Source organism: Schistocerca serialis, chromosome 3, assembly GCF_023864345.2.
Source record: "Schistocerca serialis cubense isolate TAMUIC-IGC-003099 chromosome 3, iqSchSeri2.2, whole genome shotgun sequence".
Lineage (NCBI taxonomy): Eukaryota > Metazoa > Arthropoda > Insecta > Orthoptera > Acrididae > Schistocerca > Schistocerca serialis.
This window is the reverse complement of record NC_064640.1, coordinates 386770135-386787054: the sequence shown is the minus strand read 5'-3', so window position 1 is coordinate 386787054 and position 16920 is coordinate 386770135. Positions and strand designations below refer to the sequence as shown.

Here is a 16920-nt window from a genome sequence, read left to right as displayed (position 1 = left end):
TCACTCTCATTTACAGTGTAATTTTTTAAAAATCTTTGACCATTTAGGTAACATTGACACTGTTGTCATAGGTACAAATGTTTGTGCAACAGCCTCTGTGCTTGTCATAAATGACTGAAGCCTGACCCGTATGAAAATGATAGTCCTATTCCATAAATATTTGGACCAACTCCATTGTCTTAGCAACAACAAATCTGTTAGACAACAAAATTTAACAGTTACATGTTAGTTTGTGCCTCAATTCCAACTTTGTCATAAGTGAACAAAATTGACATTGATTGGCCAAGAGTTGCATGTTATTAATGATAAACTGCACTATAACCCGAAAAGGGTGGGATTAGATATTTCAGCTGTACTTTCCACCAAAGAAATTGTATGAGCTCTTTATATTATTCTGTTGCAGTTTTTATTCTGAATCCCTGATTAATGGTACGTTTGTTACTTGGTAGTTTAAAGATTCTAATGCACAGAAAGTAAGACAAAAACAATGTGTTGATAATGGAACAAAGCAGTAACATATCATGTACTGAAGTAGATATACATGGTATTCTGTTACATGCTACAAAAATTTCTAATATGACAGAGGGGGGGGGGGGGGGGGGGGGGAGAGAGAGAGAGAGAGAGAGAGAGAGAGAGTGGGGAGGGGGGGGGAGGGAGGAGAGACAAATGGAATAAGTGGGGAAAGTTGGGCAGGAGCACTTAATTCAGTATGCAAACTGCAGTTTACATATGAAGAAATGCTTCACTGGTGTCCTCTGGTGCTGCAACCGCAAATTTCTCAACATTTTCTGATTATACTGTCTTGTATTTCTATATTCATAATAAGTTGATAATTAAAAAATTCTCTGACACTAACTTATCCATATGGAACTGCCAATACTCCTTCTTTGTTACTGGCAGATATGTAAAGCTTCCATTGTAATGTTTTTTCTCTGAAGCTCCTAGTATTAGATTGCCACCTCTGTCTGTTGTCCTGTCTCTGTGGGACAAAGAAAATCTTATATAATGACATGTCTACACTATAAAGATAATTGATTTCTATTATTTGGAGTTCTGCCTATTCTAAAAAGCAGAATAATTTTTCTATTTTATTTTACCTGTTTATATAGAAAGAGAATATTGGAGGGGCTTTGATCAGGTTTTGTTTCATTATATTGTAAAAGACTGGAACAACATTATCTATGGAAAGACTGTCATATGCCAGTCCCACCACCCCATCTGCAATACTAAATAAGTATATCATCGGCAGCTTCACAATTTCGGCAAAAGTCTGATTTTCAACTACAAGATGACCAATCTGAAACAGAATAATAGAGTTCATGTGACAAAAGTTTATGTGACGCATAACAGTAAACAAATTTACTAGTCATACCAAAGAAGTATGCCCTACAGTATTAACTCTGTTGTAAAGTTCACTTTCATTTTATTACATAACACAGACTCTGAAGTGATAGGTGCCAATGGGATTGTAAATTCCACCAGACTCCCAAAGAGCTTATTAATTTATAGAAGAACTCTATGACCAGTGGTTAGAGAGAATAAATTAGTCCACTTTTTTATATAATGTTTATTAAATACAAATACAAACTCTGCAATTGCTGTTTTTCATTTTAATTATGATCAAAGGCTCTATTATCCCTTTTTTACAAAGAAAATTCCGAACTGGCTGTATGAATGATTTTTATTAAATCTGTGACCGGTTTCGCACCACTTATCGGTGCATTCTCAGGCAATCTGTACAAAAAATAATATAATAAGAGCTCATATAAACTATTCCCCCAATTCTGAGGTACAAATTAAACTTTTAAACAACCATTTTTTTGAATGAAACAAGAAAAGTACTCACAAACACTATTTATAACATAGTAATGTTGAACATTGCCCTGTAGCCACTCCCCACCATTCACGTCCAATATACTGTCATCTGGTGAAATCAGTAGTTAAAATTTAAAAATCTTTTTTAAATGATGCGAACGGCAATGACCTAGAAAATAAAAATAAAATACGATGCTGAAAAATGTGGTGCGAAACCAGTCGCAGATTTAATAAAAATCATTCATACAGTCAGTGTAGAATTTTCTTTGGAAAAATGTTGAAGATTGGCTGTGGTTGCCCGCCCTACAAAACAATCTATTATCCCACTTTGACACAGCTAGTATTAGTGGAAAACTGACTATTTCTTTGCTCAATAAATTTTATACCACTTTGGTAATCTTTCCCTTGAGTGAATTTTTCTTTCATAGTAATCACATCTGCTTCATGTATGCTGAAATACTAATTTATATTTACTTTAAATTATGAAGATGTAATTTGAAAAAAACACTAACATAAACAGAAAGAATGCAATCATCTATTAATCTGGTCTCCCTCCCTTGATTTAGTGATCATTACTCTTTTACACACTTGGTATCCACTCATAAAAGGACACATTGCTAAAAATATGGCTGGTTAAAGTGAGACAACATAAGAGGCAATCTAATATAGGTTACACAGAATATTACATCACTGGAATAAAGTGAGATTTCAGGTCTTGGGGTCTTCCCCATATGAATTAAAATCAACAATCTTATGTTTTGTGTAATTATGGTGTAGCCAGGAGGAGTTGATGTATAGTTTGGTTAAATGATGTAGTATGTTAACAATCAACACAACAGCTCCAACTACACTGATGGAAAAAGAATTGCGACATCAAAAATTTCTTAACGTAAAGTAATGAAATATAGGGAGTACATCTGTCTACGTCACATATTTAAATGATTAACATTTCAAGATCACAGGCTAATGTAAGTGCAAGATAAGCCACTCCAAATGTGAAACACTGGTATATTAATAACTAGTGTAACTGCCAGAATGTTGAATGTAAGCATGCAAATGTGCATGCATTTTGTTGTACAGGTGCCAGATGTCAATTTGTGGGATGCAGTTCCATGCCTGTTCCACCTGATCAGTCAATACAGAGACAGTTGTTACTGCTGGTTGTGGATGACGCTGGAGTTGTCGTTCGATGATATTCCACATGTGCTTGATTGCAGAGAGATTTGGTGATCAAGCATGCCAAGGCAACATGTAGACACACTGTAAAGGCCATTGGGTTACAACAGCGGTATGTGGGAGAGCATTATCCTGTTGGGAAATATTCCCTGGAATGCTGTTTATGAATGGCAGCACAACAAGTCAAATCACCAGACTGACATACAAAATTTGCAGTCAGGGTGCATGGGATAATCCTGAGAGCGATCTTGCAGTCATATGAAATTGTACCCCAGACCATAATTCGCAGGTGTAGCTGCAGTGTGTCTAGCATGCAGACAGGTTGGTTGGTTGGTTGGTTTTGGGGAAAGAGACCAAACAGCGAGGTCATCGGTCTCATCGGATTAGGGAAGGACAGGGAAGGAAGTCGGCCGTGCCCTTTCAGAGGAACCATCCCGGCATTTGCCTGGAGCGATTTAGGGAAATCACGGAAAACCTAAATCAGGATGGCCGGACGCGGGATTGAACCGTCATCCTCCCGAATGCGAGTCCAGTGTGCTAACCAGCAGACAGGTTGGTTGCAGGCCCTTTGGCCTCCTCCTAACCAACATAACAGCCATCACTGGCACCAAGACAGAACTAGTTTCCATTAGAAAACAACAGACTTCCACCATACCGTCTAATGAACTCTCGCTTGACACCACTGAAGTCACATATGGCGTTTGGTTGGGATCAGTGTAATGCACACTACAGGGTGTCTGGCTTGGAGCTGTCCTTGAAGTAACAAATTTTTAACAGTTTGTTGTGTCACTGTGTTACCAAATGCGGCTCAAATTGCTACTGCAGGTGCAGTACAGTGCAGCCAGAGCCATACCCAGAACACAATGGTCTTCCTTCTCCGTACTGCCACATAGCCATCAGGAATGCGTCTTCTTGCATCATTACATTCTCATGACCACTGCTGCCAACAATCATGTACAGTGGCTACATTCTTGCCAAGTCTGTCTCCAGTACTGCAGAAATGAGCTGCTGATAATAGTTTTTTTTATTTTTATTTTTTTTTTACCTTAAAGGCATTCTTGACTTACATCAACTCACCACCTCCAACCTCAAAGGTGGGAAATGCTCATGACCATTATAGTATGTATTTAAAGTAAATCCTATTTCCATCTTCATAGTGGTGCTACTAGTGCCACTCTTATGCCACTGGTGTGAAATTTGAACAGGCATCATATATCAGATGTTGTATAGTGGGAGCTTCTGCCACTGAATGTATCAGGATGACCAAATATAGTGGGAAGAGGTAGAAGGCATCGTATTAAGACTCATCCGAACTTTCCAAGTGATTTATTGTTTTCAACTACAGTGCCCCCATTCCTCTCGATCTGCGTCACTGGGTCCCGCAATGCTGAAGGACACCACTTCGCTGTCTGCGAAACGGCTTGACGCGCAATGGCTGCCCCAGCAACCCGTGCACGCACTGTGTGTCGGCCTTGTATGCCAGCGTAGTTGCGGCATCATCAGGACGCTGGCAATTGACTCAGCGGTAGGCGTCCCTGCCGACTCAGTGCCACTTGGTGTGAGCCGCAGGCGGCCAGCTGCATGCTTTTCACTGGCGTGAATGAGATCGCGGCGACAACAAGCGCCCACAATCCGGTGTCCGAATCTGCAGCCCTCGCCTCGGGATGCCTCCGGCGTGTGTTGGAAGCCAGGATGACTGCCCGCGGTAGTGAGCTGTGGAGTGGCCCACCACTGGCTGGCTACGGACCCCGCGTTGGCCTCAGAGGGTCGAACCAGCAACCTGCCATGGACTGGAATGCTGGCACCCCATCTGCTGCTGCGTGTAGCTGGTGGTGTGACACACCCTGCCGTCCAGGAGAGCTGCCAAACTTGAATGAATCTTGTTAGAAACCTGCACCTATTTATATGCAGCTGTGCACCTCTGTTTTGCCATATGCGCCGCTTCGCGTCACGTACTCATAACACGCTAGGTTGGCCAGTGGGCTCCTTCTTCCTGTGATTTGTAACATGCCACACCGCTACGTATACTCTTCCAGCAATTTGATGGCCCTGTGGCCTCTATTCTAGTTTGCAACTGTTGGTATGCGTAACTCACTGCAATCTCGCCTGCCCCTGGCTGTAACTTGTGCTCAGAATATTGCACAAAACTAACTTTCTCTATCCTAAACGGTGGTGCCACTACAGTAGAAAGATTGTAACGCTAACAATGGTTGCATAGTCTGTGCATCAGCTCCACAAAAGCAAAACAAAGTACATATATTTCTTTCACCATTACCTGAGTGAAAAAGTTGATGAGTATGATTCAGTTAGACTATCTGGAGTAGTTTCAGACACTGACGTTTTATAAACAGTGTGTGTGTGTGTGTGTGTGTGTGTGTGTGTGTGTGTGTGTGTGTACACGAGGATGTCTAAGCTGCTGTGAGGAATTTAGGAATTTCTGTAAAGGATAGAAGGAAAGTGTCAAAGGAATTCCTGTAGTTCAGATCTGAAAACCTGAGGTTTATCATTCACTTATCATTTCTGTTGGAAGTTTCCTGAAAACTGAACCTGTAGAATGGTGCACACTTTTCTTCACAATCATTACAAACAGGTTACTCACATACAAGTTGTTTTTGGGTCCAGTATTCGCACAGTGACTGCTGCAGTTTCCCTTGAACAAGTCCATATTATTAACCACAAATACTATGAGGGGGTACATGTACAGAGATGACAGAGTCAGAATTGAGAACTTCTAGAAATCCTGATCCCTGTTCTAGAGTATCCACTAAAAATAAATATAAAGCTTAGAGCCAAGAACTTTTGTGAGTGTGACTAGTTGCATACCCCCAGAGTACCAATTACATGTGTCCCTTTATATTTGCTGCCTGCCAGCTGTCACTGGACCCAAAAACTTCTTAATATTCTAGGGGGTGTAGGTGAAGCTCTGGACCTAGAAATATTGTGTTTTACTAGACTTGTAAAAGTAATAGGTGAAGTAAGAGAAGTTAAAATTTCAGACTGCTGACTAGCTTTGCAGTGCCAGAAGCAATGATGAAATCCTACTAGTGTAGGAATGAACTGTCATTTCATGTCTTCAAAAGTTACATCTAAACAACTGCGGATAGAAATTGTACAATAAATCATTATTTTTGCAGCCTAAACTGTCACTCCAACTACAATACATCATACCTATTTTTATGTAAATTTTGCTTTTGTCAGAAAATCATTTGAAATATTTGTTGCGACAGAGTATAAAAACGTTTTGAGAACTTACCTCAAGAATTACATCGAAGACTATTTGACAATTTTTTCATCAGAAGTTTGCAAAATACATTATGATATCATGTTTTTTTTTCCAAAATTAGTAGAACAGCTTGTAGTGGAAGTCTATACAGTTGCATTCCTTCAAATACTTTCTGTACAAGCAAGAGAAATGTATACAAAACTGAGAACAAAGCACTTTTTTGAGTGCAGTGAACGACTATTGTCCTTCCAGTTTCAAGTTTTAACAACATGAGCCAATTAGTAAATTGACACCCTAGGACTGGTTCTTCAAAGTGATGTGCGAACACTCAACATCATAGTACCCAATAGTGTAAGTTGAAGTACTAAGTGTGTGGAATTTTGAGCTGCTACTTGTAATGCAGGTATAAGCAATGAACAGAGTGCAACAGAGTCTTCCTAAAATTTTCTCGACTGTTTTGTACCATACCAGCAGATACACTTCAGGTGATTTTCTGGGAATGACCACTTGCCCTAAAAGGTGTAAGGAAGCAGCTATGTACTGGATGAAGAAGAGATAGCGTTACTTACAAGACGAGGTCCCCAGTGGTGGGATCGACTTTTTGAAACAATCTACGATCACAAAATTAACATTTTCCTGCTGTTTACGACATTTTTTATCACTCCCATCAAATTTCCTATGTCCACAATGTTAATTCACATCCAATTTTGCTTCATCATATTTATAATTTTCCTGTGATTTACACTTCATGAAAAAATGTTCATGGAATAAAAACTGACGTAAAATGACACTGGCATGATGTTGACCATCAAGTAGTGTTTACAAACATCATGTGGTCAAGTTTCTTGACACCAGGGTGCTCTAATTAGCAGATATAAACCAGTAAACATGTTAAAGTTGGAACAATTCGTGCCATATCTCCTGCCACTGCCAAACTCTACTCTGCATGGTGGATGACAGAAGTAACTAGGTTCACACGAATAAAGGTATCATGATCAATCGCAACCATTTGCAAACTCTCTCTACAGTGCATGCACAATTTTGTGATTGTTGTAATTGTTGTCACACCTGTGTCAAACCATATTTAATGTTTTCATCTTTTGGCCACTTGTAGCGCTAGCTGACACCTTCATTCAGTTTGCATTACTCAAATTTTTTTGGTTTAAGCACGGTGTGAATTACGTATATTCCCATTCTGAGCAAAATGTGTTTCATGGATTTATTCTTGATGTTAAGTGCAATATTTACCTACGTATTTTTTGTGATGTTACGCAGAAAAGCAATATGAATGATAGTTTGTGTGTGTGTGGTTTTCTACATAACTGAGGAAGCATAGTACCAGATAACCTCAGAAAGATGCCTACAGTTCAAGAGACGCAGAACAACACATATGCAAACACCACACAAAATACTTCTGTAAATATTTGCACTTGATATCGATAAAAAGTTCGCAAAACGCACTGTGCTAAGCATAAAAAATATGTAACTGATGCAATGTTTCATTATTTAAATAATGAATGACAGCTCTGGCGTTCCAAAAACATCGATAATGACGTATGAAACTGAGTCAAACGTTTCTGCTTCCCAATAGTCAGATCCCATTATATCAGCAGTTTTATTAGATAACAGACCATTATTAGGTAATAAACAAGTCCCTGGCATGAGTATTTTGATGCCTATAATGTGCACATACATAAAGTGCGAAAATGCAAGGGGGTATCCTATACATAACTTCTACAGCTTAAAACGTTGTTTCCCACATTTTACACCTTTTTGTTTGAAGTTCCTTGAAAAGTGTAAAAGCAGGGTTTCACTGTATATGGTGTTGTAGGTTAAGACCCAAGAAACCATACTCCGCAGCCATTCATCCTGGTGGGCCCTTGTCAGGCAAAAGGCTGAGGGTTTGAATCTTGCCAGGTGCTTTGAATTATATTTTAAATCTTTATCAAAATGACTTCAATGACTATTTTAATTCAATTAATTGGTTTAAATGTAATTTTTTTCCATTCCTTTGTCACGTCATATTAGTCACTGAATAAAATTAATCGTCTGCTCTCATTTTTCTTCCTATTCAGTCTTTGTCCACTGGGAACCCTTCTTCGCGTGATTTTCATTATTGTTATGTACTAACTTTGACTTAATTGCTTATATTACATCATCTTACATTTTTGGCATCCATGTTTTTGCATTCATTATTTCTATTTCTCATTCTGCTTGAATATCATTTCCCTGCTTTTATTTAAATCATTATCCATTTTATTTTGTGCATAGTGCAATAAGAATTTACGCTTTAAATGTTTGCATGATGATTGCCACTCAAAAAGACATACACCTTTTAACAACAAATACATTCTTGACACCAATGTACAGTCAATATAAAAGATTATTTCATCTTTCTTTCTTTTTTACTGACAGATTGGTACTTTTAGACGTTTAAACATTCACATGCACGAAGATTGCAAGAGGAAAAAGAATGATAGCAAGAAATAATAAGAGCCATCGAAGAAGTTATAATGTTGATTAAAATGATGTGACCAAGGAATACAAATAAAAGAAATTGTGTGTAAACCAATTCATTGCATAACAATAGCGATTACTTACAATGAGGGCCCATCAGGATCAAGGCTGCAGGGTGTAATTCCTTGGACCTTATCTACATCAGCACATAGATTGTTTCAAAATGTCGATACCACTGCTGGGGATCTCTCCTTATTAGCCCAGAACGTCACACAAATGTCATACACATAAAGAAGTAAAGAACTAGATCTTTTATTTGGTAAGACTGCAGAGATGATGCCAAGAAAGGAAGACATAGTTATAACTTATTCTCAAAATTAAGCAAATGATTAGTTTATGATGCTTTTCTCAGAAAATTACTGCTAACTACTGGGTGCCAACTGTAACTAATAATGAATGAATTAAAATGGTACTGGGAAGATGATACTTATAAACACGAAAACAATGAAGAGGCAGGAGAGGCGGGGGGGGGGGGGGGGGGTGACAGATGCCAATTCAAAGCATGGTCTTGCACCCTGATTTCAAATTTTCAGCTGAAAAATTGGCAGTATGATTTGTCTTATAAGGGCACATCATATCTTTGAATGAAATGGGTCACCCATTCCTAATTGAACTTATTTTGAAACCCTTATCAAATTTTAATAAATAGACAACTTATAAAAATATCAACTAGTTCCACTGCATTTATTCACCACTGTGTCACAAAAAATACTGAATGTTTTTCACTGTTTTAATGAAAGAAAGTTGAGGCTCTCTTGCTATTAATATACCTATATTTTCTTCGACTTATCACTTCTAATGTGAATAATTAGTCTATTTACCTTTTGGTTTCCACAATAAACAATTTTATTACAAGGCATTTTCAGTTCCTGAAAATTTTAGTACTTTATGTCTTAATAACATAGTTTCTACTGACTTCCACAATATTTGTTCTTTTGATAATTTCTTCATCTTTTTCTTTGGGGGTGGGGGTGGGGGTTCATAGCGCAAAAACAACTGAACAACTGTGGTCTTAATCACTCATGTCATAACCTTAGAACACTAATAAGTACAAGAAGTTAAAAGTAACTAAATGTTAATCCCAATCAATGGGAGGAACGAGAGCTAAAAACATGGATTTCCCCTTGGAGAAAGGACCACAAAATATGCCACAGGCACAGCGTGGTTTACAGCTCGCGCGTCATTCGCTAAAATGGCCGATAACTGAGACGGCAAACACACACTGAAATGTAAACAGTTACAGAAACTATCAATGGGCATGAGGTGATGGGGGTCACCACTTAACAAATGGCGCTGGCTAAAATGACAGTGTCCAATACACAATCTAGATAAAAAGATCTTGCAACAAGAGAGCTGAGAGGAGGTTGGCCAAGCTGCTGGCACAGATTCAATTCTCCGGAGCTTGTTTCCATGCAGGGAAGACCAGTGGTGATCCCAAAGTGACACCATCTGCTGATAGCCAGCAACATGGAGATCATCCGAAGGAATGAAAGAGCTAGCAGGCTGAGGTAGGAAGACTGCAACCTTGGCAGCAGCGTCAGCAGCCTTATTCCCCATCACATCGATGTGACTCAGAACCCATACGAACATCACAATGGCTCCAAAACAGTAAACAAGCTGAACCTTCCTTGGACCCATTGCAATAAGGGGTGGTCTGTGTACAACACACAGAGGCTCTGAAGGGCACTGAGAGAATCAGAGAATACAACACAATTAGAAAGCTTGTGTCACCGGATGTATTGCGTAGCCTGATAGATGGCGAAAAGCTCTGCTTTAAAAATCGAGCAGTGTTCTAGAAGCCGATACTGAAAATGGTCAGTACCAATGTTGAAGACACACCTAAAACCACAGTCAGTCTTAGAGCCATCAGTGTACACAAAAGCGCTATTGTATGAAGGTCAAGAAACTTACAGCAATAGATTAAATTTGGAGTAGTGTCCTTGGGAAGCAAATGAAGTCCAAGATGAATGTGGGCCGCCACACCAAGTCAAGGCGGTGAATGGTTCACGACCATCGGGAATGTGGCAGGTAGTGTGAAGTTAAGCTGCTGGAGCAGTAGACAAAAACAAACTTCAGAAGGTAACATAGAAGAAAGGTGCACCCCATCCTAGAAGTCAAGGGAGTCATCAAAAAAGTGGGCATAGGATGGGTGGCTGGGCATGGCAGACAAATGGCATACACGTCTGTTGAGGAGGACATCACACCGGTATGACAGTGGTAGTTCGGCAGCTTCTGCTTAGAGTCTCTCAACCAGGCTAGTGTACATGGCACCAGTGGCCAAACATATTCCATGGTGAAACTTCCTGGCAGATTAAAACTGTGTGCCGGGCCGAGACTCGAACTCGGGACCTATGCCTTTCGTGGGCAAGTGCTGTAAAGTTTGGAAGGTAGGAGACAAGGTACTGGCAGAAGTGAAGCTGTGAGGACGAGGCGTGAGTCATGCTTGGGTACCTCAGTTGGTAGAGCACTTGCCCGCGAAAGGCATAGGTCCCGAGTTCGAGTCTCAGCCTGGCACACAGTTTTAATCTGCCAGGAAGTTTCATATCAGCGCACACTCTGCTGCAGAGTGAAAATCTCATTCTGGATATTCCATGGTGGTTGATTGTGTTCAGATGGTGTGAGATGGACGTGCATGCAGAGGAATAAATGAAACATCCATAGTCCAGTTTTGAACAGACAAGAAATCACTACAAATGGAGGAGGGTGGTTTGATCCACTCCCCATGAAGTGACACACAGGACATTGAGGGATCAGGTATAGCATGCGGACAGGTAACACATGTGGGAGGACCAAGAAAGTCTCCAGTCAGCATGTGCCCCAGGAATATTATAGTTTCAGCAAATAGAAGAGCAACAGGCCCAAGATGTAAAGACTGTGGAAGAAACCCATTGCATCACTATAAATTCATACAAACAGTTTTTTTCTGTGGAAAAGCTCAAGCCATTGTTGACACTCCATGAGTAAAGATGATCGAGACATCACTGAAGACACCTCTCAAGGAGACAAGTCCATGGAGAAGCACAACAGATGATGAAGTCGTCGACAAAATAGCAGCCACAGATGCCTGGCGGGGGACAGTCCATAATAGGGTTAATGGCTATAGCAAAGAGGATGGTGCTCAGGACGGAGCCTTGAGGCACCCCATTCACGTGAATAAAGTGGTCCGAGAAGGCAAAACCCATAGATACATTGAAAACTCCATCTGTTAAAAAATTCCCGAAGGAAATGAGGCAGGCGGCCTCAGAAGCCGCACATGTTTAGAATATGGAGGATACAATCCTCTAGCTGGCATTTCTGCACAAAACCATTCATGACATGGGTTGACAAAGCGACCACAGAACGGCGCGTTCGAAATCCACACTGTGCAGCGACTAGTAGGTAGTGAGACTCGAGCCATCATACCAGCCAGCCACGAATCATATGTTCTATCAGCATGCAAACACATCTGGTGAGAGGAATGAGGCAGTGGCTAGAAGAAAGCTGTTTGTCCTCACTGAGCTTGGGTACAGGTATGACAGTGGTTTCACACCAGTGCCCAAATGCAATTGCATGTACCAGAGAGAACGTACTTAGCTGCAAGACAGAGGTGCTGCAACATCTGAATGTGAACATTGCCCAGCCCTGGGGTGGAAGATCAGGTTGAAGTGAGAGCATGGTCTAGCTGCCTCATAGTAAAGGCAGCATTGTAACAGTCATGATTCTGAGATGGGAAGGATATTACCCGAGCCTCTTCCACTCATTTGTGAGGGGAGATGGAAGGGTGATAGGGGGTGGAGCTCAAAATCCCCGCAAAATAGTGACTCAAGGTGTTGGAGATAGCAACAGGCTCCACAATGGTCAGACCGGAAATCGGGGAATGTACCTTGGTCCCAGAGAGCCAACGGAGCTCGCCCCACATGAAAGAAGAGGGAGTGAAACTATTCAAAGAACTAGTAAATGAAATCCAGCTATCTTTTTTGGGAAGAATGCAATGACACTGTGCATGCAACGGTTTACAATGACTACAGTTTGCCATTGTAGGATTGGCGGTAAAAAATGTGGAGTGCATGACTCAGTGCGCGAATTACGTCATGGCATGCTTGAGTCCACCACGAGACTGGACATGGCACAGTAAAGATAAAATGTGAGGTATGGAACATTCTGTGGCGATAATGATAACATCTGAAAGATACTCTACCTGGTCATCACAACTGCAGAAATGCTGTTCATCAAAGGCTGCCAGGAAGGAATTAAGCCTCCAGTCGGCCTTAGAAAGCTGCCAATTGGGTAGGCTGACCATCAGCAAGACCACTTAGGTCGAGTAAGGGTCAGCAAATGGATAGCACAGTGGAAATGGTCACTAGAGTATGTGTCAGAAAGAATGGACCACTTGAGATAATGGGCAAGCTGGGCAGTACAAGAGGACCAAATGGGAATAGGTGTGCATGCAGTCTGAAAGGAACATGGGTGCTCCAGTGTTAAGGCAGATGAGATGGAGCTGATTCAAAAGGTTAGTCAAAAGGGAACCTTTAGGAAGGGTCTCAAAGAGCCCCAAAGGGGATGATGGGTGATAAAAGTTGCCAAGCAGCAAAAAAGGGGTGAGGGAGCAGACCAATAAGCTGGAGTAAGTCTTCCCTGGAGACAGAGAATGACAAAGGGATGTAGACTTTGCAAAGAAAAAAGGTGAAACAAGGAAGGAATATGTGGACTTCAAAAGCTTGCAGCCAGGTGTTCAATGAGATGGCCTGGCTATGAACATCGAGCTGGATGAGCAGCATGACTCTCTTATGAGATGGAATGCCATCCTTGGGGAGGGAGGTGGGATCAAAGAGCACCAGAAGAAAACGCGAGAGGTCAAAATGGTCATGAGGACACAATTTCATTTCCTGGAGGGAGAAAACAAGTGAACGCTGCAATTACAATAGCGGCTGTTATTCCACCTTGTTGGGTCTAAAGCCAGAAATGTTCCATCGAAGAAGAGTCATAATGGGGAATGGGGAGGAGGGAACAAATGAAGGGCAGTCACTGTGGTGGGTGCCGAGTGACAGCCTTTGAAAACTTACTGCTATAGGGCGCAGGGCCCGAGGATTCTGTCTGAAGAGATCTATAGAGAAGTCAACATTTCCCTGGGATGGCCTGGGGATTCCAGGGCAGAAAAATGGTACGCAGTGTGCACTGACGAAATTGAGGTTGGCCAGGTGAGGGTATCAGGCGACGACACCGCTGAAGAGGATCTTCGAGTCAGGGAAGGAGAAGACCATTTGGCTTTGTTTGATTTCTTAGAGTGTTTATGGTTGGCAGACAAAGACTGATGTTTGTTGGCTGGAGTGACATAAAAAGTCTTTGTGGGAGTATTCCTTTTGTCCTTTCCAGCCTGCTGGTTGTGTAGCAGGTGATTTTGCCACCAGCGATGAAGATTTGGTGGCTTGTTGCACAGATGTAAGAAAAGGAGATGGGAGTGCTACTGTGATACTGGGTGATTTCACAACTGCACGACTGAATTAGAGGTCAAAAGCCTGCATGGCCATGTCCTTCTTGGAGTGAGGTGTAGCAAGAACACTACACATGCCAGATGGTACAATGCAGGGATTTTGACTAGCCGAAAACTTATGAGTCACAGGGTAGGGTACTTTTTCCTTCATACATATCTTCTGGATAGCCCCCTCATCAAGATACACAGGACGAGGTGGCACGGTCATCATTAATATTAATACTGCAGGGAGGAGGCAGGCAATCACCCTCATGAGCACCTCTACCACAAGTGACACATTTGGCCATTTTTTGACAGGAGACGTGAGTGTGATTATAACATTGACACTGGTAGCAACGCATCAGGTTTGGATTGTACAGTCAGACCATGATGATTTCATAGTCTGCCTTAATCTTCGATGAAAGCACTTCTTGATCAAATGTGAGAAAACGAGTGTGTGTAGGGACCAAGTTTGCATCAACTCGATGGATCACAGTGACACCCCAATCAGAGAGAGAAGTTTGGATTTCTCCCTCAGTCAGACCATCAGGCAGCTGAGTGTAAATAACACCACATGAACAATTCAGTGTACGATGGGTCTTGACATGAACAGGTCAGGTGTGGAGAAGTGAAGCTGTAAGCAGTTATTGGGCTCGGAAAGTGCAATTGGTCTCCAGAAGCAAAGTCCTATTACGTAAATGAGAGCAGGATTTCACAGAGCCTGCAACTGCATCAAGATCTTTCTGAATAACAAATGGATTGATTGTAGCAGGACTGACCTTCTTTGGTATGTGATACCACTGAGGAATCGAGGTACAGCTGGAAGAGTCTTTGAATCTTAAGCCTCATTCCATTTATGTTTAGTAGATGTAGACTGAGATTGTGATTGGCTCATTGCAAAAAAAATCCCCTAGGACTGCCAGCAACTCCAATGGTATGCTCCTTCCAACTGGGGGCTCACTCGCCTAAGGTGACACCTCATGTCAAACCTCCTTAATTCCTGACAGAGGGACACAAGTGGCAATTAGGATGATAAAAGCTCAGGAAATCAACCCTCCCTGGGCCTGGCCTATACCAGGGGGTAAGTGCAAACCATACTTGTTGACCTGGAGCTGGGATTTAAGCATTACCGAGTCACCTATTATGTGTCAAATGCATGGGCTGGCCTTCGTGAGAGCACAGGGAGGAAAAAGAAACAAAGAGAAACCTCAAATGCTGAAGTGGAGGAAGAGGAGGAGATGGAGAATGAAGAAAGGAAGAAAAAACAGATGAGGGCCTATCCTGATGGCAGACTATCGAAACTTGGGAATGCATTACCGAAACTATCCAAGACATGTTCCCCAAGGGAGGAAAAAAGAATAGCAGGAGAATAGACATGCAGAATGAGAAAGGAAGGGGTGCTGCAAAGGCTGGGGCCCCGCAGTAGCCAAGCATGAACTCACCGAAGAGTGGTGAGCCCCCGGAAGAGGGGTTTGGTGAATTGTAAAAACTATTAAGAGTAATACTTGCCCTTCCTCCTTCAGTAAAAAATGTTATTACAAATTAACTTCATCTGCAAATTGCCTTTAATTTTTTATTTATTTCCAAGATGATTAATTTTCTAGTTTAAATTGGATGCAGATGTAAGGAGTTTTCAACTGGTGTCTCTACCTCTATACTAATTATAAATGTGGCCTTAATTGTTTTTCTCTGCTCTACCAATATAAGCTACCATTCTTAAAAAAAAAAAAAAAAAAAAAAAAAAAAAAAATAAAAAAATAAAAAAAAAAAAAAAAGTATGCACACTAACGAAAAAACCTTGTAATAATTCAAAGATGGTATTACATTTCACCACCTGTTACAGTTTTGAAATCAGCTTACATCTAAATGCTTGTCATAATATTTCACATTGTGAACAAGTTCAGTCTTCTTATTTACATAATTTCATAATTTGAGTAATAACTTACATTCAACCTGTCAGTTGACAGAAAACCTGTAAGATTACTTGAACCCAAGTCAACATTAAAAGGCGTTCCATCTTTCACGTAGGTTGTAGACTTTTTTGCGTCATATCTGTTGTGTAGCCCTAAAGCAAATAAATTACACAGTCTGATATTAATTCAAATTGTTTAAGTATTGTGTTATAAAATATAGAACACCAGTTACTTACTGCAAGCAATATTAAAATAAGAGCATTTTTCTGAGGCCACATATGTATTTGCCCAAGCTGTGTCGAAGATCATTTTGACTTTTTGAGCAGGGTGTCCAAGGCCAATTTCACCATAAAATTCATTCTGCAAAGAAGAACAACACATGACACATGTACATATATCCAGTAAAACTCTCTCTCTGCACGCATGTGTGTGTGTGTGTGTGTGTGTGTGTGTGTGTGTGTGTGTGTGTGTGTGTGTGTGTGTGTGAGAGAGAGAGAGAGAGAGAGAGAGAGAGAGAGAGAGAGAGAGAGAGAGAGAGGGGGGGGGGGGGGGGGGGGGGGGGGAGAGGGAAATCCATGAATCTGTATGTGGGAGGATACATAATTTCTTATTTCACTATTATAACAAATGTTCAAACAGATACAGAAATAGGCTTAACAAAGAGAATTAAGAGACATGTAAAACAGGATGGGTAGAAAGGGGATTGCAACCAGTCATGTTATAATGTACATAATAAATTGGTTATTTATTGTGCTAGCTGCATAATTTCATACTACTATTTCCAGTTCAACTTACGAACTGTAATCAGACTCATCACTTGTTGTAGA

General features: G+C 41.0%; 1 protein-coding gene across 1 annotated transcript in view; it reads right to left on the bottom strand.

Moving 5' to 3' along the window:
• LOC126470222 (lysosomal aspartic protease-like) overlaps positions 1-16920 on the bottom strand; it is a 42483-nt gene that overhangs the window by 9447 nt on the left and 16116 nt on the right. Inside the window, exons 3-6 of the mRNA XM_050097907.1 lie at positions 16330-16453; positions 16127-16245; positions 1098-1297; positions 857-979 (exon numbers count right to left, since the gene is read on the bottom strand). Of these exons, the coding sequence (XP_049953864.1) occupies positions 857-979; positions 1098-1297; positions 16127-16245; positions 16330-16453 (566 nt within the window). The remainder of the gene's footprint in view (positions 1-856; positions 980-1097; positions 1298-16126; positions 16246-16329; positions 16454-16920) is intronic.